A 22,529-nucleotide genomic window follows, 5' to 3' on the forward strand; every position below is an offset into this window, starting at 1 on the left:
GAGCTCTGGTCTGGTACTGATTATGTAAGGTAGACCCTAGACAACAGATGGACAAGCCCATTAAAGGCTGTATGTAAACTCATCTGTCAACAGGCAGAGCAGTCATTATATTCGGGCTTGAGGCTGGACAATAGACCAACTTGTGTCGCATTTTTTCCCACAAGCTGACATTTGTTAATGGAATACATCTATAACACGGAAAAAATGCTCTGAATGAGGCAGTAGCATAACTCCTGCATGAAGCAGGAGAGTACGTGTTGTGATTTATTAGGTGCGAGTGTGTTTAGATGGCCGCTGTGTCTTTTGGGGATGTGAGGGTGTGTGGTTTCATGCGTGTTTACATGAGCGTGTCGTGTTCTCGTGATCAACTAAGCATGTGCTGTTTCCTGTGATCGAGTGAGTGCGTGTATTTATCCAAGTGCGGGTGAGTGTGGGTGACAAAGCGACAGAGAGTGGGTGTGTTTGAAGGTGACGTACCTCTCCCCAGGGTGTTCTCTTTCTTGTCTTTCATGCTCATGGCCAGTGATGCCCCCTCTGGGATCTGTGAAGGGAGAGAAGACGGAGGAGGAGGGGGGGAAAGAAAGACGAGAGAGGACAGAGGTGACGGGGTCAGGGGTGAGCTGGGGTGCACCAGAACAGCATCATTAAGCATGCCCTCCAGGGGAGTGTGGTGCTGAGAGGTGCATATGTATGTGTGTATGTGTGTGTGTTGGCCTTGCGTGCATCTAGAGTGGTGGCAAGTCTGCGGGAGGCTGGCTGGACCCATTAAAGTCAGCCCATGGTGAAATAGATTGAACAGCCTTGTCAGTGAACCCAGACTGTTAGTACACGCTGCAGCTCGCTGCTTTCACAGCTCTGTCCCCATGGCTCAGCAAAAACTAAACACAACACTTAACAAGTACAGGTAACAGGTCAAAGGTCGAGGAACACTGAACGTCTGTTTACTCGTGCACAAATAAGCGTAGACACAAACAAACACACACGCACACATAAAAACATTCTTAATGGGACACCACTACATTTTACTTGTTCTGTGAGAGTAAGGTGAAAGCAAAAAACTAACATTTTATAAAACCTAATTACTGTACAAAATGATAAATTCTCATTATTTTAAAAATATTTAGAGTATAATTATTGCATATGTAAGTAATGATCATTTTATTACCTGTAATATTGTGTAACAAAATGACTTGTTCATTATGATAATGTAATGCAAAGTATATTTAAATTACTTTTATACACTGTTGTATAGCAGTAAATGTAAAATAATATACTGATATATACATCTGTTATTACTATCAACAATGTATTAACTGCTGGACAAATAATTTTACATAACTTGTAAATCATTGGTTAATTATTAATTTAAGTATGTAGGTGTCAAACTTGGATAATAGATTTAAACTTCCATTATTAATGACTTATTCTTTAACAATTAATATGAGATTTAAGTCACTGAAGCCCCCCTTAAAGGCAAAGGGTGGTCACACTATATGCTACTAACATATAAAACAGATAATAAATAAAATAAAATAAACCAAGATACACTACTTGTTTGAAATATAATCAGCAGTACTGCAGTATATACATTGTAATCAAATGTCTACAACTACCCAGTCTAAAGTCTCTTCAGCAGTTTTTAAAGGTAAGCCTAATCAGGGTATGAATGTGCTGGTATTCTTTATCAGAAGTACCTGCTGGAATATCAAACAGCTTCACATTCATAGAGACTGGTTATGTGTGTAGCTCTGCTAGGGCTATGCTGCCATAAATAACCTGTACGAAGCAATCATAAAGAGAAACATGGTGCAGTAGTAAACCTACAACTAAATGTATAGCAGAGAGTACCCCCACCCCCACCCCCCATAAACAGCCAGTGACACCATTTACAGGGAATTATCACCTTCAGCACCCCCGCTTTTGCTGTTACAATATCAGGGATATACAGGTACACCCACCACAGTGGTCTCACACAAATACACACACATGTACACACACACACACACACACACACACACACACACACACACACCTGGTAATGGAAGACTGTGTTGAGCTTCTTTCGGCCATCCTCCATCACTGAAGAGTTATCCAGGTCCTGCAGAAGTTTGCTGTTGCTGCCAGAGTCAAACCACTCTGGAGGAAAGAAAGAGACGGAAGGAGGGAAGAAAGTGATATTAGACAATTTCATCCTAAATTTGGAAAAGAATATATGTGAGACAGAGGGCAGCCGTGCTCTAACTTTCCGTGTCACGACCTGTGGAAATATTCTCGGGCCATTAATCAAATCAGCTCTGCAGGCTCCACAGCTTTTGAAAGCAATAACTCTTTGTGATTATGACTGTACACTCTCCTCGATGCATTCTGTCATTTATTATATTGCAGCCTCAGGTTAGTTGAGCTTCATGAGAGGAATTGACCTTTTGCAAAGGAGATTACTATATCTCGGAGGGTTGGGCAGGGGAGAGGATGAAAATAATCAGAGGAAATGTTCTCTTACCCAGGTCTACATCCTCGGCTCGCGGCCACTGGGAGAATGGCAGGTTTTTATAAAAGGCTTCTATGATTTTTTCCTTCACCTGGCAGATTGTGTCTGTGTTCATGACCCTGACAGACAGAGAGTCCATGCCACAGCCCTGGAAGGATACATTGATGTTCTGCGAAAGCAAACATAGAGCAATAAATTTCATACCTTGAAGAAATTTGTAAGTTGATGGAATGGATGTGGATGGAAACTTTCTAGCAGTCAGCTTAATTGGACATGTAAGTCTGACATTGACCTCTGAGCTCTGCTAAGCAAAACTGATGGTGTGGAGGATGAGGTATATCAGACCTGTGGCTTGGCCTCAATATTCTCGCGGAGCAGCCATTCCTCATTGAGCGTGTAGCGGGCCTTCCCTGTGATGGCGTCTATAGATCCCTTGTTGATCTGCTGCTTGATTGCACACAGCAGCAGGAAGAAAGGCTCACCCACTGTCTCCTGAAGAATGTGAAAGGTGGAGTCAAAAAGTCAGCTGGGGTAAATATTTTTACTCTAATCTGTCTCATTACTTTGTTGAGCCTCTCCCGTTTCCATCCTCACCTTGAGGTAGCTGTACATACAGATGGACATCCAGTTGGTCAGCATTTTCTCCACAACAGACTCAGTGCGGCGCAGCATCAGTTTGGGGTTCTTTGAAGCCGAAGCATCAATGAGGTCCACCAGCAGATCTTTCATTATACTGGTGTAGTACTCCAGTTTACCATGGAGGGCGATGGTGAGCAGAGACGCCAGGCTGCATCTGTAGGATGAGAAAACAGATTAGCCGAGGAGACAGATGAGCAAAAACATACTCTTTGCAAACATGCTCTGTCAGTGTGTGGTCAGTGGAGGAAAAAAAAAAATTACATTACAGAAACAACAACAAGAATCAGTCCTCCCCACGGCACCTGTGACTGCAGAGCCAAATAAAGCCCTGATCTAATGCAGGGAGTGTCTGGGTGACTAAATCCAGAGGTAGAGGGGATTTCCCTAACAAAGCCCCTTTAATCCAGGGGAAAGAGGCTACATCAGTCACTTAGTGCTGACGCTGTGCTGGCACAGGGATGTGGTCTTACCTCTGGAATTTCTCATGACTCCCACAATGACTGGCTAGTTTTAGGAGCCTAACAACAGGGCAGCTACAGTGATAGATGACCAAGTATATGTGAAGATAGTGTTGTGATGCTGCTGTGCTGTACACAGTAGCTATAAATACAACCTGACAGCCTTGCATGAGAGGTAAAAAAAAAAAAAATTGTGTTGATCACTGAATAAATAGGGACAATTTTATAATGTAGTTTCATGCAGCACAATAGCTTTACAATAAATAAATTCTCCTTGCTTTTTTCTATTGCGACTGCTTGATTGTTTAAGGGATGAGGCTGTAGTGTGAGGCCCTATATTCTCTCTCCTTTTAGCTCTGTTTTGTTCTCCACCAACTCCTGCAAAATATAAGCTGAATGCTGTTTACAGATAGTAACTGTCTGCAGTTTGGTGCTGAGCAGGCAGTACACTGGATTCTTCCAGAGCTTCTTCACAGAAAACAGCAGTCTGCTGCAGCCAGGTTGATAAGAGTGGCGAGAGTGAACCAAAACATCAAAGTTGCTAAAATATCCATTATAAGTCGTCCCACAATATAATGCAATCCAATGTAAGGATATCACTGCTAACTACAGGCTCAAAAATAACCTCCTTCTCACATTCATCACTCAGTGCTTAGTGCAATTAAATAAATTCTAATGGTTCAATGGCGTAAAGTCAATCTGGATTTTTCTGTTGTTAACTTGTTTAACTGTCAAACATATACTAGTTGAAGCTGTTACCTGTCTCGTACTGCAAAGTCCTTCTGCTGCTCCAAGGCGTGGACAAACGTGATGAGGAAGTGCTTGTTATTGAGAAGAGTGGAGAACAGGGTGATGCCTTCCTCAATATTAGGCCTTGTTGTGTTGGTGGCCTGATGACAGAAGGAGGGGGTGAGGGGGTGGGGTGGGTGTGAAACAGTTATTTCTCCGCGTGATTTCACCTAAACTGCATTACACACCTGCTGCGCCCTCCCTAATCTATTTCACCACCTCTCGTCTCGAGTGACCCATCTAGTGAACACTTCATCTTTCTATCGCAGCTCTTTTCTTCTGTTTCCTTGGGCACATCCCTCTCTGGTTCCCTCTACAGTATCTGTATCTCATGCTCCGGTCCCTGACTGTGTGTGATTGTCTCTAAATGTGCCGAGTCGGCTTAATGAGTATGGCCTATCTATGGGTGCGACTAAGCAGCAGTGTGATGGAGTCTTCCCTCTGGACTGCAGCCATATGGTGTGGTTTGCAGCCTGACAGAAGGAGAACAGGGGTGTCCATTAAGATAAATGCCCGCCTGTGAGATTTATTTGCTGTGACCTGGAAAACACTTCCTGGGAAGACGAAGTGGATCCAAGGCACTTCATCACCGTTAGACAGGCTCCCCCGGCTGCCGACCCAAAACTAGCGCTGCAATCGTTACTTTCTCTCTTTCTAATGTGCACACACACACATGCAAGTGCTTTCACTTTCAGCATGCATTCACACCGAGGGTGTGTGAAAGTGCACGTTGCCTCTCCCACTCTCTCTTTATAACTCTCACTCCCGTCTGCCCCTCCATTACACACACACACAACAACAACAACAACTAGAGATGGATTTCAATGAAAAGCACACTGTTTGGTTGTCCAAAAGCCAGTGGGAAGTGTGTCAACAACCCGCAACTTCGTGGGCTGCGTGTTGTTTGACAAGCTGAAAATCACTCACTAGAAGCCACTGAATTACACGCATTAGCATTCACATATCCACACAGACACAAAAGCATGAAAGTGCATATAAACACATATAGAATACTGACATGTTCCACAGTAATTATAACAAGCACACAAAGGCAAATATGCACAATATGCCTTTCTTTACTCCTCATCAACAACAAGCCCATCGTGAAGCCTTAATAAGCTTCAGTGTGACCCAGTTGAGAAGCAAGGGAGTAAAAAAAGGACCCAAATCAAGGCACTCTGGCAGAAGGAAGTGCAACCTAACCTAACATCCTAATGGCTTAACCCCTCACCTGCCAGTCCTGCAGAAGCGGATGGGTCTCTGGCAGCGCTCGAGGGCCCAGAGCATCATTCTCATAGACGGGCTGGACCAGGCTCTTCTCGTAATCGGAACACATCTGAAACATACATAAACACACACAAAAAACTGTGATACAAAGTCCGCTCTAGTGATAAACACAGGAAGACAGATAGACAGGGAAAACAAAAAAGAGCTGTCCTTGAGACTTTGGCAGTAAATTTGCAGTCTAGAACCAAAGGGCAGAATTTTCCTGAGGAGGCCTTGAATAGTCTCTGACTGGCCATGAAAAGGGAAGATGACACTGTGACACACAAAACGTCATGAGCCTTAATGGCTTTAGAGACAAACTGACCCAGAGCCAAGAGGCAGCCTTTCAACACAGTCTGTAATTTCAGGACAGCTACATTTGGCTTGTATTTTTTAACTGTGTCTAAGTCTGTCGAACACTGCTTTGTGTGTGTGTGTGTGTGTGTGTGTGTGTGTGTGTGTGTGTGTGTGTGTGTGTAATCTAAGACAAGCAGAAGCTCTTGTGGAAAAACAAGAAGGACTGTGAGTAGGGTGTTTGCTGTCTTAGCAGAAAACTTATGGAGAGACAATACTGAAAGCAGCAATGCCTGAATTTATGTTTCCCTCTATGAAACTTTTCAACACTCTCCCCACTCACTTCCTTCACAACCCAAAAACAGTGTTCAGTGTCCACTGCAACAAAGCAGCGAGACTGCGATTGCACAAGAGCATGTGCACTTGCAAAACTGTGTGGGCGTGTGAGCTGAGCGAAGAGTGTGTTTTGAGAAATCAGGGGGGAAAGTTTCCTTGTCACAGTGCCCGCCATTGTTCTGTCTCCTTGAAAGTCCATGCCTGTGGTTGGAAGACAAAGCCCGCTGAGTTGTGTCTGTCTGTACCGGTGGAAAAACACCCACCCACAGATAGATCCACAGTCTACCTTCGGGGTGGATCGCACATCAGAAAAATGCTTACCTATAGAGAACACATTAACTCTCCAGCAGGGTGCCAAACTGAGATAGACTTCGCTAGACGTCTACTGTATGTTTAAAAGTTCCAAGGTGAATTTTTATCCTGCATATTACAAGCGGTGGGAAATGTGAAATAGGACATGCAGGGGGAAAAAAAAGAAAACCCCATTGAGAAAAATGGTATTGTTAGACTGCCAGTCGAAATCAGATAGCGAAGAAAAATAGGGTTTCTCACCTTGGGGAAGAAGGTACGTGTGACAAACTGTTTGTATTCCAAAAAGGGGATGCCCTGGCTGCGATTCAACTCCTTGGTTAGGTCTGTCATGTCCGTCTGCAGCTCTGCAAAGCCTGAAAGGACAAACAAAACAAAACAACCGAAAGCTCATAAATCGTGGGATTGTTTATAAACCACAGAGGTTTATTGTATCTGGCTCATCAAGCTTCATTTGTTGCCTAGCAAAATGAGTCAAAAAAATCTGTTCACAGGCTAATGCAATAACCGTCGAATTCTCCGAGGCTACAGTGGGATCTGAAAGAATCTGGGTGATTTCAGTGGAAGATATTTTAGGTGAATCACAGAATTGTATCATTTAATTTCCTAGACCTGGTGTCATGTTCTGGTTCAGTACTAAATATACCAAACACTAATCCTCTGATCTTTTTCCTCTTTCTCCCTCTCTCTCTCTTTGCTAGACTGTGCAGCTCAGCACGGCATACAGACAAATATTTACCAAACGACAAATCAGAGCAGCCAAATCCAGTCTGAGGCCCTCATCCAAAACATGTGTGCAGGCTGAGGTTTACATGCAGAAACAGTATCAGCATGTCCACACTGGGTTTAATCTGCATGCTAATATTGCAGCCATTTTATTGGGTAGCATGTTCTTGGAGAGGATAATGTTCTCCTCTAATGAGACGCTGGAGATCCCTTTATGGAAAAGTGCTTCCTGTTGCAGGATGAGAGACGTATTTAGGTTACAGTGCCAGTTTCACCAGACTGGTGTTTGTGCAGAAAGAAGGCAATACAAGACCTGAGGGATTTAAAACATATTTCATCACTCCTCCAGGTTATTTATCCTCCTGCCTGCTGAAGTGTCCTCTAAACCACCAGTCAGTTCACACCATCAACTCCTGATTAGACGCAGGCCTGAATACCAAACTTCCCCTCTGCCTCACTTTTCAGACAATCCCTCCCATCCCTGTAACCTGGAATATGTCAATTTCCCACCGTTTGTCACTCCCCCTTCTTCTGCTTTTATCACATCTTTTCCCTCAGCAGAACTATCCCTTGCTTTGTGCACACTCACCCTGAACTCGGCCACAAATCTATCCTCGTCCTCTCACTAAATAACCTCTCCTCTCCTCCTCTCCCTCCCACGCTTCTGCTTCTCCTCGGACTCGCAGCCCTGACTCCTGCTCCTATCGCTTCCTCCCTCCATTCCTCTTTCTCTATCCGTCCCCCTGCATCTCTACGCCATAAATCTGGGTGCTCAGACGTGCAGTGGCCTTCACACGGCTTTACTCTAATGCCCTAGACCTAGACACACACACACACACATGCACACACACACACACACACACACACACACACACACACACACACACACACACACACACACAGGCCTTGTTCCTGTAGGGTAGACACAGCAGAGGCGATGTGGCCACGTAGTGTGTCTGTGTGTGACTGATCATTTGTCAGACTCTGTATTTTATGAGTCACGCTTACTAGGCACAAATCTGTCAACTGTTGTATCTCCCTCCCACTTCATAGCAGAGAGAAATCTCAAACAAACACACATTTTGCACGCACGCACGCGGACGCACGCACACACACACACATGGATGTGCACAAACACAAATATATGTGGTCAATATTTCTGTCTTCTTGTCTTCCCTTTTCATGTCACTTGACACAAACCATCATTTGTGCTCTAAAGCACTGTGATAGTAGAAGAGTGGAGGGTGCGTGTTCGTGTCTGTGCATGTGTGTGTTCTTGTGTAAACACACCTTTACGGATCTCCTCTCTGATCTGGGACTCCATCTCCTCCATTTGGAGCAGAGTTTTCTGCCAGTAGCGTTCCGCCCTCCGACTCTTTGTGCAGTAAACTACAAGAGCTGAGAAAAACAAAAGACTGTTATCACACTAATAGCTTCCATCCTGAATCAGGGCATAATAACGGGATCGAAAAATGGGTCTAAAAGATTTTGAATCATGAAATTATGTTCAGAAAATGGTTGCTCATAACCTTTTTGTGAGCCTGTGAAAAATGTGCACATGAATGTTTTAGACTGTGAGAACATGCAAATGAAACGTTTTCGTAGAAAGTCAAGTTTTTGGATGTGAAAATAAAATTTCTGCACAAATTATTCAAACAGTGAGGTTACACTCAAAGTCTGAGAAGAAAACAAAAGGGCTCTGTGAATAGGTTCTGAGAAGAGAGTCAAAGCTGGGAAATGTGAGAAAACGCACACTAGCACCAATTTCCACCCTTACACCTGTCCTGCACACACACACACACACACACACACACACACACACACACACACACACACACACACACACAGACAGACACACATGAGCACACAGACAGCACACACTGCGAGGGGGGAACAGTGAGGTCTTTGTGCAGCGGGCACTGTAGAGGGATGAAGCAAGAGACTATGACGCCCGAATTCCTTTTATCTGTTTCACATCTGGAGCATCCATCGCTACAGCAGGCACACATCCATCATCTGCTGGTGAGCATGTGTACACAACCTACCCACAGTGCACAGCAGCAGCAGCACGCAGCACACCACAATGGATACCACAATGGCCAGCTCGCTTCCACCGAGCTGCACTTTGGCGATGGTGTGACGGAAGTTCCCCACTTGCACCTAGAAAGAGAGAGGAATAAAAAGGAATAAAATATTTTTTTCAATATTATTTTAGCGCCAAACAAATGTTATGCATGAATTCATTTCACCTGGGTAATTGGGACACATAATGTAATCACTGCACCTGGTCAAAAGTCATTACTAATGCATTTAATTAGGAATAAACACAGGATTGTGTCTGAAAACAAAATTATTCAAACTTTATGGGCAACAGTGTATATCCTCATATTCTTTTATTTCACTTTTATCAGCAATTCCTTTTGCTTTTATCGTAGCAGTAGTGGTTGTTATTTATTAGTGGTGCACCCCAAGGCACCAAATGTACAGTCGCAGTGATTGATAAGATGACAAAAAACATGATTTCTTACATAAAACAACATATCATGAACAAAAACTTCTTCTATGCACACTACAAACTAAATCTGCCACAAAAAAGACTCAAAAAACAAAACTCAACTCACACAACTCACACAAAACACAAAAGTTGTAAGTAATTAAGTAATTAAGTAATAAAACACACTGAAATCACATAACAAACAAAGCTTAAACCTATCCTGCCTATGGCTAATACCTGTGTGCCGGATCATACTGTAACTGTGTACATAATGATATTTGACTTATGGTTAAATTCAGCTTGATGTGATGCTCTGTAGTTGTTTTGTATGAGAATAATTTAGATTTGTACCATACGTCAACAGACGTATATATACCGTACATATGGGAGTGACTAACTATTAATAGTAAGGAGAATTACAGTAGTCCAAGTGAAAGAAAATAAGGGTATAGATTTCTTTCTCAAGGTCTGTAAGTGTCAAAAATGATGTCCTCAGCTGAAGGTAGAATCATTGCACCAGCAGGGATCCTTGATCGTCAAATGATAGGTTGGAGTCAAATATAACCCTTTGCTGTCTTTTTCTTAGAAATTTTAAATTATATTATTATATAGAAATGTACATGTTATGCATGTACAATGTACTGATGATAATGCCAACACAGCGAATAACATTTTGAGGGAGAAGCAAACAGAGCAGTAATGAAGAAAGACAGAGGACGCATTAAGTATTTTCCTTGTATAGTGTAAAAATACATGCAGTGTAACATGTTCTTAATGGGAACCCACGTGTCTGCACACATGCACAAGTGCACAAAACATCTTTTTTTTTTCATGGACACAGGTGCAGAAACACCTGAGAAAATTACACACTGTGGGTTTTGAAAAATGGTCTCATGCTGGAGCTGGAGGAGTCACTCAGTTCAGAGTAACCCAGATGTGACAAAAAAAGGACTTTCACTTCTGCCTTCTGATTAGTCAGCAGGGTCTCTGTGGTCCCTCCTCACATCCTTCCCCAATCCGAACATACTTCATAAAAAGAACCTCAGATAAAAAGCCTCCAATCCTCAGACCAAATCCCTCTTACACTGGTTTTACTCTGAGGGGTAAACTGGCTCACTGGGCTCCTTCCGTCTTTTCTTATTCCCTCTCTCTCTCTGGTCCAGGCATTTGTTTACCCAGACCAGCAAGAGAAGGCCCTCTTCCAGAGACTGCAATAGCCAGGCCTGGTGTAATGGAGGGGAAAATGCCATTGTTCCATGTTCCTGTTTCGCTCGGGGTACAAAAACACTGCTTCCCCACATCCACTTCTGCAGCTCAGCTATACTTCAGAGCCAAGCACAACACAGGCATGTAAAAATAGATATGCCACCGAAAGTAAGTGAAGAAACACAAATGGCCATAAGCTATGCAACAACCCAACATGTATGCATTTATTCAAATGTGCCGACACAAAGGTAAATATACATGCGCTGTGTATTTATGCCCCTGTCAAATGTGCACACAAATCATCCTCACTGCTCATGTGCAGGCAGCCCACCCATTTGTATTATGGCATCTCATCTGACCCTTGCCCTGCCTTTAGGTCTTTGCTAATTGCTTGGGTTTATTCTCAGACATCCTGAGAGACAGGCAGGGCGGTGGGTGGTTACTAGAGTGAGCCACAGGTACACAAGGAGAGAGAGAGAGAGAGAGAGAGAGAGACAGAGAGGATGACATAAAAGAGCTTTCTATCTATTTCTGTGTCAAAGTAGGCAAACACTTCTTACAGTACAACTCAGCTGACAGACAGAGAGAGTCTAACATATGTTTCTGAGCTATTTCAGCAAACCACTTACAGTCTGGCTCATATTTAAATATAGATGAATGCTTTTCTCCCCATAATAAAGCCCTATCAAAACACACCAGAAAGGATAACAACAGATGGGAAACGTGCGTAGAGGAAAGAGAGTGTCTGGTTTTATCAGGACTGCGCAGGGCTCGGCCATGTCTTGATTAAGACCTTGTATTGTTATCGAGAGAACTCAGAGACAAAATAAAAACACAAGTGAGGAGGGAAATCATCAGTGACTCAGAGGACTCGGGTCTCGGCGTGAGCAGATACTGTCTGCGTGATAGATGATGGTGTCGCTGATGGTAGACGGGCTGATAGGAAGGATTAAAGAGATGAAGGGTAAGTGGTAAACATTTCACTATTCTTTTGTAGCAGTGTGGCAGAGAGTGATGGCTCACCACCCACAGTAACTGCTGATTCATAGTGGCATGCCCAGAGACTAGAAACCATTCATAATACATAGAGAGAGAGGGAGAGAGACACACACAAAAATCACTGACTGTGTGTGGATCTGTGCAGATTAAATCTGTTTCAATGAACATCACAGATGGTCTGGATTCTGACTAAATGTTTGGCTCACAGATGGGTGATATCCTTAAATTATCAGGGTCTAAGGAGCAATATTTTTAACACGAGGTTGTGTGTGTGTTTTTTTTTTTAATTCTACTTTGGTGTTTTACACATTGTGTGCTTACCGTGACAGGTAGCTCCCTCTCACGTGAGCTCAGCAGCCCATTGATAGTGCAGTGAAACAGCTGGTCGTTATGGAAGCTGATGTTACAGGGATAGGAGCCAATCATCACCGAGTATTCCTCCGGCACCAGTTCCAGATCGCTCGGCCCTTTCTGCGCCAGAAATGAACAAAGACAGACGTCAGCGGGTCAGTGGTAAGAGACCAGAGGGGCCTGCTTTGAACAGGCACAGATAACATTCATAAAGAACACAGCAGCTTTAAGCCTTACATATGTGCAGACACACTCTTGTATACACGCTGACACACGCTCATGCTCATATGGAAACCGAGCTGTGGCAGGCGTGTCACACAGCTGTCACACAGAGGAAGCCAGCAGAAATCTCATCCAGTTTGGGCTAGAGTTCAGCTTAAAGCAGCAAACTTTCCTGCTGCCTCTCTCACATGGCCAGGGAAGTTTCTACAAACAAACTTGCTGACAGTCATCCCTGCCGCTGCCCAAAATAACATTCTCAGGGCCTTTACAGGAGCCTGTTGGAATAAGCTGCATGGCCTCTTTTATCAGCCCAACTCTGTCCTGTGTCAATCCAAGGCCTGCTTCTCACTGCTGAGAGCTGGTTTAATTAAAGTCTTTAGTGACTTACTGTAGCCCAACTGAGCCTGTTAAAACAACTGCCCTCTAGAGCCAAAGACGACCCTGATGATGCCACAGTGATATCATAAGGGTTATCAAGGATTTGGCTCGGACACTACAGATTTAATAGAAAGCCAGCTTTGTGGGCATGGAGTTTGAAAGACACAGGAAAGATTTCATGAAAATGGCATTATGTTGCATTATGGTTGATGTAGAAGAGTTTTAGGAGCTTGACTCATACTAGAGACTAAATGTCAGGATATCTCCGCCTCCACTGCTTCAATTTTTTTGTACGTCCCCAAACTATCGACACTAAATTGTTGAAATGTCCCTTTAATGTCAATAGCATCAAGTCTCTATGGATTTCTAATTGGCAAGTCTCCAAATTACATTTAGTGACAGAACGTGAGGCTATAACACAGTAGTATGCTGACCAAATGTTTATTTTAAAGGACAGTCATATTAATCATTAGAAGGGAAATTTTGGTTTATGACTAATAAAGTCTTATTTATTTTGAATAGTTTTCAGTCAGCTGTGATAACATTGTGGCCCCCCCCCCCAAAGAGACGTGAGCAGACAGATGATCATCCAGGTTGTTATTATTATGTTATTATGAATTTAGTTTCAGCCAGGTTTTCTAAAGCCTTTTATTTGAATACGACAGACAGATGTTTAAAACAGACGTTTTGGATAATAATTTACCACTCCCTTTTGTTTTCTCTTCTGAATAAAGTTGGCTAGCCTGGGGTTTGGTCCACAACTTGTCTGCTCATGCGACTGCTTGTATTTCTTTACTTTTCTCTTCTTTTTAGCAATGTTGAAGCATTCCCTGATTTCTGCAATTAACTTGGAGCGTATGATGTTGTTTTTACCAATAGGAATGATGGTCTAAACTATGAATACAAGACACAATTTATATGCAACTGTAATTTCCCTTTAATATAAGAATGAAAAATGAGGAACTGTTTGCGTGTGTGTATGTGTGTGTGTTTATCCCCAGTGTGCTTCCTTGCTTTGATTACACCCTTGGGGCCCTGTCCTGTCCCTACTGCAGGATGCCACCCCCTGGGTCTCTGTCAACAAATGCTTCCTAACATAGACAAAACACAAACACACACACACACACACACACATGCATCCACATATGCAATACACACATACAGACACAAAGACATGTAAAAACTATTATAAAAAAAGGTGTTTGAACATATTGTAAAATACACTGTATAACACCCGTATACAACGCAGCAGTTTCACACTTAAACTTATTGGACCAAAACAATGAAATCTAAAGGCCAAAACAGGATGAAAGCAAACAAAACCCACCCACATTCCAGCTCACGTCCTTAATATAGGATCTGGCTCACTAACAAGCTTCCCTATTAAACAAACACATTCATTCTCTCTCCAGCCCCCCCCCCCCCTCCCTTCAGGTCCACCATGAGTGGAATCCACCAGCCAAAAGAAAACAGGAAACAACACACAAGTCGCCCATGTAGACAGGCTGAGGCAGCGATTCCTGCAGGGGCCTCATCCTGACACACACAAACACAGAAAGAGGAAGCTGCATTATGTTCAAATTTCCCTGTCTGTGCTGTTAGCATGTGCCTGTCGTATGGTGTCACAGCCGGTAGGCCTTTAGGGTGACGAATCCAGGCAGACAGGTGCTTAGATCAGCCAGAACACAGGAACATAGGACCTCCCACTGAGCTGCCATCGCGCCCTCCAACCCCCTCAGACCCCCAACAGAAATCAACACCTTTGATGTGTTTTATATGCCTGTGGTTTATGTGAATATGAATAAAGAAACATTAAGCCCTGTCTGCTGTTCACAGTGGGGGGAGTCAGTTTACAGCAGTGCTGCCTTTTCAGCCAAGGAACATGCAAGCTTTAGAAAATCCCGTCATTTATTCTATGTAGAATTTGAACGCAGGTTTGTGAAAGCTGAGGTTGTTAATAGCCAGTTTTAACTGATGATTGTATTGTTAAGATTGACGATTGGTTTATGACCAAATAACTAATGACAGTCCCATCATCCTCAACTGTACTTTGTGTTCAGTGCTAATTACAAACGCAAATGTTAGCATGGTAACATGCAAAGCTAAAATGCTGAACATAGTAAATATTACCTGGTGCACATCAGCATGTTAGCATTATCACTGTGAGCCACTTAGCTTGTTGGCATTTACCACAAAGCACAGCTGTGTCTCGGCACAGCGTCACAGGGCTGCTATCATGGCGGTAGAGTCTTGGTCTTACTCAATCGTTATCTCGTCCCCAAAAAAGTACTGAGGTATTTACTTAGCTATATAGTAAATAGTATGTAGTGTAATCTACCTGACCAAACATCAGTTCTTTAACCTTCTTTTTTTGAGTTTATTTTAGGTTATTTATCTGGAGAGTCTCTATAAGTAATTCAAAAAGATCTGATATTATGAATGCAGATTAAATTCTTGATTCATGTATGATTCAACCCTAACACTATTGCAAACTATTACTGCACATTTGTGTTGAATCTGATCAACATGTTGTGTAAAATACATTTCATATGTAATCAATAACACAGCAGTATAGCCATCCATCTGGAGATGGAGGAAACAGACAATTTTCTAGTAGAGAGGAAATGAATGTTTGCTCGCCTTATCAGCAGACCAACATATCACTGAAGCACTAATCTAAACTTCCTGTCTCAGCAGTGTCACTCACGTTAATGATGAGTGTCAGTGGCTCTCCAGGGTGGTGTTTAATCAGCTTCTCCTTATTGGCGGTGAAGAACTGAGGGTCCTCCACGTACTCCAACAGGAAGTGACCTTTATGAGGCTCCCCCTCCTCTTCCTCTGTCTCTTCGTCAGAGGAGAAAGGACTGTCTCCCGTGTAGAGCACTCCGTTCAGGAAGAACTGTACGGAGGTTTGCTTTGACTCGCTGGACGCCGGCGACAGGCAGGTGATCACGGAGGAGGAGAGAACTGTGCACTGCTGCAGAGGGAGAAAACAAGGCAGCTTAAAAGATTCCTTTTTTTCATTTGAGATGGTTAATGACATGATTTAATTTGCTCTCTTAAAAGAATAGTTTGACATTTTGGGAAATATTTTCTTTTGCTTTCTTGCTGAGAGTTAGATGAGAGGACTAATTCCAATCTCTTATGTGTTCATCAAATAAAGCATAATTACCTGCTGGCAGCAGCATAAAGACTGGAAACAGCTAGCCTGGCTCTGTCTTACAGTAACAAAACCTGCCTAGAAACCTGTAAAACTCATTAGAAGGCCCCATAACAACCAAAGTGTAAAAATGACAGGCTTTCGTTTTATGGGGGGTTGGTTAGTTGTGAGGCTGTTTCTCGGCTGAGAAACTGATAAGCAATTTTCCCAAAATGTTGAACTATTCCTTTAAGGTTTTTAGGCTGCTAGTAGAGTTGAAAATGTATGTTTTATTTTTACATGTTTGCTTATATGGCTGAAAGAGTTTAATCAAGTAAAAAGGGAAACAAATGTAACTGAAGACTCACTGTTTGTCCAATTTCCAGCACCTGCATGGTGACACTCTGCACCAGATCAAAACCCTGGCCTGTCACTGTGATGGTCCTGCCACCACTGTGACACACACACACACACACACAGATACACAAACACAAACACAAACACAAACACAAACACAAACACAAACACACACACACACACACACACACACACACACACACACACACACACAGAGAGTCACATCTCAGCCGTGACAAAAACGTGTCAAATTCCTACTGGTATGCAAATACTTTGGGATACAGCACCAAAACAAGAGAAACAGGGGCCCTTATAATAATGCAAAGCAGTGCCACAGCAGTGAAAATCTGCACACATGTCATCAAAGACACGCTGCTTCTCTCTCACATACATGCTGTGCTATTTAGAACACAATAGGCAGAAGATGCTGCACATCAGGACAGCATTATGTCAGTGATTCTAGGAGGGGAACCACAGAGTCAACCAGCTTCAGATGTTTGAGAAATTGTGATTTTAATGCTTGTGGTGTGTGTGTGGCACTCTACCTACCTGAGGTAGCTCTTTTTGGGGTGGATGTAGCTGATGGTGGGGTTCTTCTCGTAGGTGTATGTGGTACTACGCTCCGCACTCTGACAGGGAAGGTTTTCAAACTCCACGCACACTGTCACTGAGTCAGTGTGTACCTGCAAGGCTGGAGGCATGGTGCACTCAATGGTTTCATCTGTTTTCCTAAAAAAAGATGAGGCAAACATTTTAACCGCACATCTTGTAATGTTTGCATGCCCTCAAGCCAAAAAAAATGTCTCCACTTAGAATCTAAGTTGTGTTTAGTGCAGCTTTCCAGAGTCTTGTACGAGCACTTTGGAAGACACTTTACTAAAGGTGGAGCTACTGACTTTAAACTAGAGGTGTTGCTCTGGGGTTGGACTCAAGACTTGAGCTTAACTAAGATGAGATTTGATTGTAAGAGTTTGCATTCAAGTCTCAAATTTTGACCTGGTGAGAAAAGTCTCAAGCTGGTGGAGCATAACGAAGCAGCACAGCTTAGATATCTACCTATTAGGTCTACACATTTACAGCACTTGGTGTCAGCTTTGTAAAAACACTATTAACACAAAATGAATATATAAATACGACTCTGGCTACAGGTAATTAAAAAAAGAAATCATACTCACTCTGTGATGGTGCATTCCAGTGTGTTGTTGACCTTGACTCTGACCTGGGAACCAATGTCCAGGTGTTCCCCAATGATGGTCACTCTGGTTCCTCCAGCACGAGAGCCCTTCTTCGGCTCCATGGACAGCAGCTTTGGGACCTGAATACATGAAGGAGAGAGCGAGAGAGACAGCACATGACTAACAAGACATCACATTCATCACCAGACATCTGACAGCTTCTGTCACTGGGAAAGACAAGCTTACTTAGACTGTGTTTTATGCTCTGTGATGCTTCTCTTGACACCGAATAAAATCTTTCCTCATCCTTTGAGGTTCAGATATCTCGTCTTTACAGATTGGCTGAGACAGCTGCTGACTATAACAGTAAATTAGTGAAGAAAACTGTGAAGACAGCCCACGCTGCAGTATGTTATAGTGGTGTTGAAGCCAACAGGCCTTTGGGCCCAAGCTTGCAGGACAGCTATACTGCGGGTAAGAAGCAATAATGTTCATGCATACACATGAAAAACTGCATGCACGCAGTCTTACATGCACATACAACCACATATAAGCGCGCACACACACACACACACACACACACACACAGATAAACACAGATACACATAGATACACACAAAGGCTCCTCAGGCGAAGATGAATAGCCCTGTCCGGCTCTGCAGCAACCAGCATCAGCATTCCCGCTCCTTCCGAACTTTCTATCCCCGCCATGAACCTCGCCTCAAGGGAAACTTCTTATCCTCACTGACAGGATTCACTTCCTCAGCACGCACGGATGGAGGAGACCTATTGTGTGTTTGTGTGTCAGAGTGGGCGTTAGGAGGCAGATGTTTCCGTCTAAAGGTTTGAGGAAGGAGATGCAGTAGAGGCACATATCCTGTCTCCGAATCTGTTTTCCCTTTCTCCCACATCTTCCCCTCAAAACCCAGCAGTAAAAAACCTCTCTCACACTGAGCATCTCAGGGGTTGGATAAGGAAGCCCAAGAGGAGTTCCCACAACAGTCCGACATAATGTTTGTTGTTCTGGATTTTCTTCATCCTCATGTGTCAAGAAGGGCTTCATGATTGAGGTAATTTCTCTGTGGGATGACTCACAGGCAGAGCTGCTGTTAGAAGCCACTCAAATGATAAACTTTTCCAGCACCGAATTATGAAAAACTCTTTGTCTATAAACAAAAAGAAACAAAGCGCTTACATGGGTATTTCCACCCGCTGAATACTCTTAATCCAATGGGAGACTGTGTGGGTCGAGGTCAGTTAACACAATGCTGGCTAGCTTGCCTCGACCAGTGATGAATTCAGTGCAAGGGGACATTCCAACAATCGCCATATTTGTTTTTGCTGGCAGCAAGAGCAGAATGACAATGGTGCTTAGTTGCAGCTCAGCTGAACGTTTGAAGATTCCCACACACTCGCATTCCTCTGAATCATAAAACGCATCTGTTAACACTCAACTGACACACTTGGGAAGGCTCTCCCAGTGGGGAACAAGGAACAAGAGAGTGTAGAAGAAGAAGAATGTAGAGGGAGAGACAGAAAGAACTGAAAGCAAAGATCAGCAGGAGGGTAGATGTCTGGAGAATACTCACTAAGTATGAGAAGCTCTCCTTTGATGTCCCCGTCCAACTCTGATCCACGTCCACTTGGACAATATCTGTCCTGCCATGTGCAGACCTCCCTGTGACACACACCAGCCTGGGGAATTTAAAAAAGAGTGTGAACGCCGTGTTGGGCTGTCAAAACACGATCACCACAGATCAGCCAATAAAAAAAAAAATCCAAACAACGACAGTGGGGGAAAAAAAAACATTCAAAATGCATCTTATAATTTTAATAAACAGGAGTTAAAAAGGGGTTGCTCAACTCAAATTACAAGTGAGAGGAACCAATATAAAGACGGAGGAGATCTTCATCATGACTGCTAAACAAAGACACATAATTAAACTTGAAGAATGGTGGTTATGAACTAATTCATCAAACCATATTGCATTTACATATGGAATCCAATAAAGCCTTGCGATATCAGATATTAGGAGATTGTAAAGTTCAAAGCTCCTCAGACCAGATGTGTCTAACCACAGAGGAGATTAAGCGGCTGCTGAGGCTTGTTCTCTTGCCTCCTGGCTGTGATTAAGCCTTGTGTCATCAGTGCATGCTCTACAGGGACGTCTCATATTAATGACACGGTGGTGTACCACGGCACAGGGATCTACTGTTCTGGGGCCTCACTGGGATAAATGTACTCAGCGGGGACACGCATACACACACACACACACACACAAACTTTATCACCTTACATGATCCCTGTCCAGCTTGACGCGCTGTCGGTTTATTTAGTCAGGTGCCTGGTGATACAGTGGTTATAAATTCTCAGCTAGTGATCAGATGATTGACAGAGGAATTGTGGAATCGTTTACATAAGCGCAGGAGCTGTGTTTTATGTAGGAGGACCTGGCAGGACATACGGTGAGATGAGGCTGGGCTGGACACGTTTGGGCTCGGCTGGGGTCAGGCTGAGACCAGGGAGAAAGCTGTATCTGAGTGTGCTCTTAAATGTCAGGTCTTATTCTACACAGGCCGACTTGTATTTCGATCGGTAAGTGAACCCAAGCCCGAGTCACTGCAGAATTTAATGAGCCTTATTAAATCGCAGATTTTTTCTTTATAAGCCTGAATAGCTGTTGAAAATATTCTCAAATAAAGTACCAGCAGTACCAGCCATCTGTTGATGGCAGGGTCTACATTCCTGCTCATTAATTACAGGAGCATCAGGTAAAGAATGTCGTTACATTCAAATTACAGTCCTGTCAGTTACGTGCCATGAGGGCAGACATGCACCTGTTTGAAGAAAACACATCATTTTACATGCTCTGATTTGGAGTAGAAAGAAAGAAAAAGGCTAAATAAAATGAAACATGACTATTCACAGATTCAAGCCTGAGGGAAATAAAAGAAATAGAAGCCTGAGTCACCCTAAACCTTTAGGCTTGCTTCAGGCCAAACTGGATTCAGGCTGAGAATCAATCAGTTTTCAAAACAATACATCATATTATATGATATCTGTTATTGAGCCATAACGTTGAGGATTATTCTGACAAACATAAAAGCAATATTTCTTGAAGAGCACAGACAAAGGCTTATCAGCAGATAAAAGCTATGTTGGCATCTGTAGCATTTAAACAGTGCACATAAGCTGGGTGTATCAGGGTTTCTGCAGTTCACCAAATAAAAGACTTTTTAAGACCTTTTTGATGCCATAGAGTAATTTAATACCCGTCTCTCAATCACACCAAAGTATGAGAGGAAAGTACAATGGAAAACCAGAGGGGACAATACGGCCTATAATTATTTATTACTATATCACATTTTTTATTCATTCACAGTATTCCAAAGCAGTGTATACCAATAATTCCTAATGATACAATTAATAATCAAATTAACCAGACTTTTAGCCACATAAGTGGAAGAAAATGGATGTATTAACCAATTAAAAATTATTAATTCATTTGACTTTGACAGTATGAGACAATGACTGTATTAAACAGTAGTGACAGTGGTTGGCAATCAAATACAAAAACATACAAAAAGACTTTTGTGAATGAAATTTAAGATATTTTAATACCTTCTAAGGCTTTTTTTTTTTGAGGAAACAGAATTCATTGTTTTTTAAGACTCAGGGCATGCACACCCTGGTTTGTGTATGTGTGTGTGAGCTGAATGTGATGTTGATGCAGTGTGATCCCAGTCAAAGGACAGGCAGACTCAAAGTAGGAACTGACAGAGCCCGGACTGACCCCTGCTCCACATTCCAGCACAGCCTGACTGTGGAGATATTATGGGTTTCAGAGGGCAGTACTTTGGCTAGAACTGATATGCCTGTGATCATTTCCCTCGAGTGGATGATGAGGATCATCAACAATGAAGTCTGTGTGTTTGGATGTGATTGTTGTCTAGGTTCTGCTAAGTGGACAGTGCGAAGGCCACTCAAGGCTCATATTAAAATGATAGAGAGGGCAGTCTGGAGGATGTGAGCCAAATATCCAGAGAAGTACTCCAGTAAATGAGGTGTGCCTGGACTGACTGTGCCATTAATTAAAATGTTGACACCGAGCGAGTGGAGCACCGTCTCTTCAGTGCTGCACATTTTCCTTTTGGCATGCAGATGTGAACTTTCACCTCTCAGCACACGAGCAGACACCTGTCTCAACAGCCCTCGAAAATGAGGTCATATGAACACGTGTGTGTGTGTGTGTGCGTGCGTGTGTGTGTGAGTGTGTGTGTGTGTGTGTGTGTGTGTGTGTGTGTGTGTGTACGCTGGTGAGTGTGTGTGTGTGTGTTTGGCATTTGTGAGACAGCCAGTTTGAATCTAGATCTTCTGAATGAGGATATTTTTGGGAAACAGGGTTATTTCATCCAATCCTAGTGTGTCTTTAGTGTCTTTAGGAATGTGGTATACATAAGGTTAGTTTAAACTTAATTATTTAAAGAACAATAACATTAAATGTTAAGGTTGAATGTAAAGGGTTCACGTTAACAGGATCAAATCTAATCAAATCAATCAAAGAGGTCCCAACATGGATAGAAGTAGAAACATGTATGCGTCTTCGTGTGTTTGTGCGTTGCGTCTGTAAGTCAAATGTGCTGACACTGTCAGATGCACTGACGTGTTGTGATTTGTCAGTGCCACTTCCTGCAATGAGGATATGCTTCGCTGTCATAACAACCAGCCTCAAGAGCCAATGAGGAATGACGACACGCGATGAGATCACCTCTGGAGTGAAATGTGATTCGCTGTTTTCGGCATGTGTGGTTCAGGGGAATGTGTCAGGCAGCTGGAGTGACAGGTAAGACCCGCAGGTCGCCCTCGAACTGGTCATAATACAATGATTGGCTTCAGTGGAGC

The 22,529-nt window shown here is 43.0% G+C and overlaps 1 protein-coding gene across 1 annotated transcript in view; it reads right to left on the reverse strand.

The window, feature by feature from the left end:
- plxnd1 (plexin D1) overlaps positions 1 to 22,529 on the reverse strand; it is a 60,190-nt gene that overhangs the window by 7,862 nt on the left and 29,799 nt on the right. The window contains exons 14-29 of the mRNA XM_022739224.1: positions 19,216 to 19,321; positions 17,627 to 17,766; positions 17,001 to 17,180; positions 16,463 to 16,547; positions 15,663 to 15,932; positions 12,326 to 12,475; positions 9,351 to 9,465; positions 8,596 to 8,703; positions 6,823 to 6,935; positions 5,606 to 5,710; positions 4,345 to 4,475; positions 3,083 to 3,281; positions 2,834 to 2,980; positions 2,501 to 2,657; positions 2,033 to 2,136; positions 478 to 541 (exon numbers count right to left, since the gene is read on the reverse strand). Coding sequence (XP_022594945.1) covers positions 478 to 541; positions 2,033 to 2,136; positions 2,501 to 2,657; positions 2,834 to 2,980; positions 3,083 to 3,281; positions 4,345 to 4,475; positions 5,606 to 5,710; positions 6,823 to 6,935; positions 8,596 to 8,703; positions 9,351 to 9,465; positions 12,326 to 12,475; positions 15,663 to 15,932; positions 16,463 to 16,547; positions 17,001 to 17,180; positions 17,627 to 17,766; positions 19,216 to 19,321 — 2,174 coding nt within the window. The remainder of the gene's footprint in view (positions 1 to 477; positions 542 to 2,032; positions 2,137 to 2,500; positions 2,658 to 2,833; positions 2,981 to 3,082; positions 3,282 to 4,344; positions 4,476 to 5,605; positions 5,711 to 6,822; positions 6,936 to 8,595; positions 8,704 to 9,350; positions 9,466 to 12,325; positions 12,476 to 15,662; positions 15,933 to 16,462; positions 16,548 to 17,000; positions 17,181 to 17,626; positions 17,767 to 19,215; positions 19,322 to 22,529) is intronic.

This window comes from Seriola dumerili, unplaced genomic scaffold (genome assembly GCF_002260705.1).
Source record: "Seriola dumerili isolate Sdu_G_001 unplaced genomic scaffold, Sdu_1.0 BDQW01000043.1, whole genome shotgun sequence".
Taxonomy (NCBI): domain Eukaryota; kingdom Metazoa; phylum Chordata; class Actinopteri; order Carangiformes; family Carangidae; genus Seriola; species Seriola dumerili.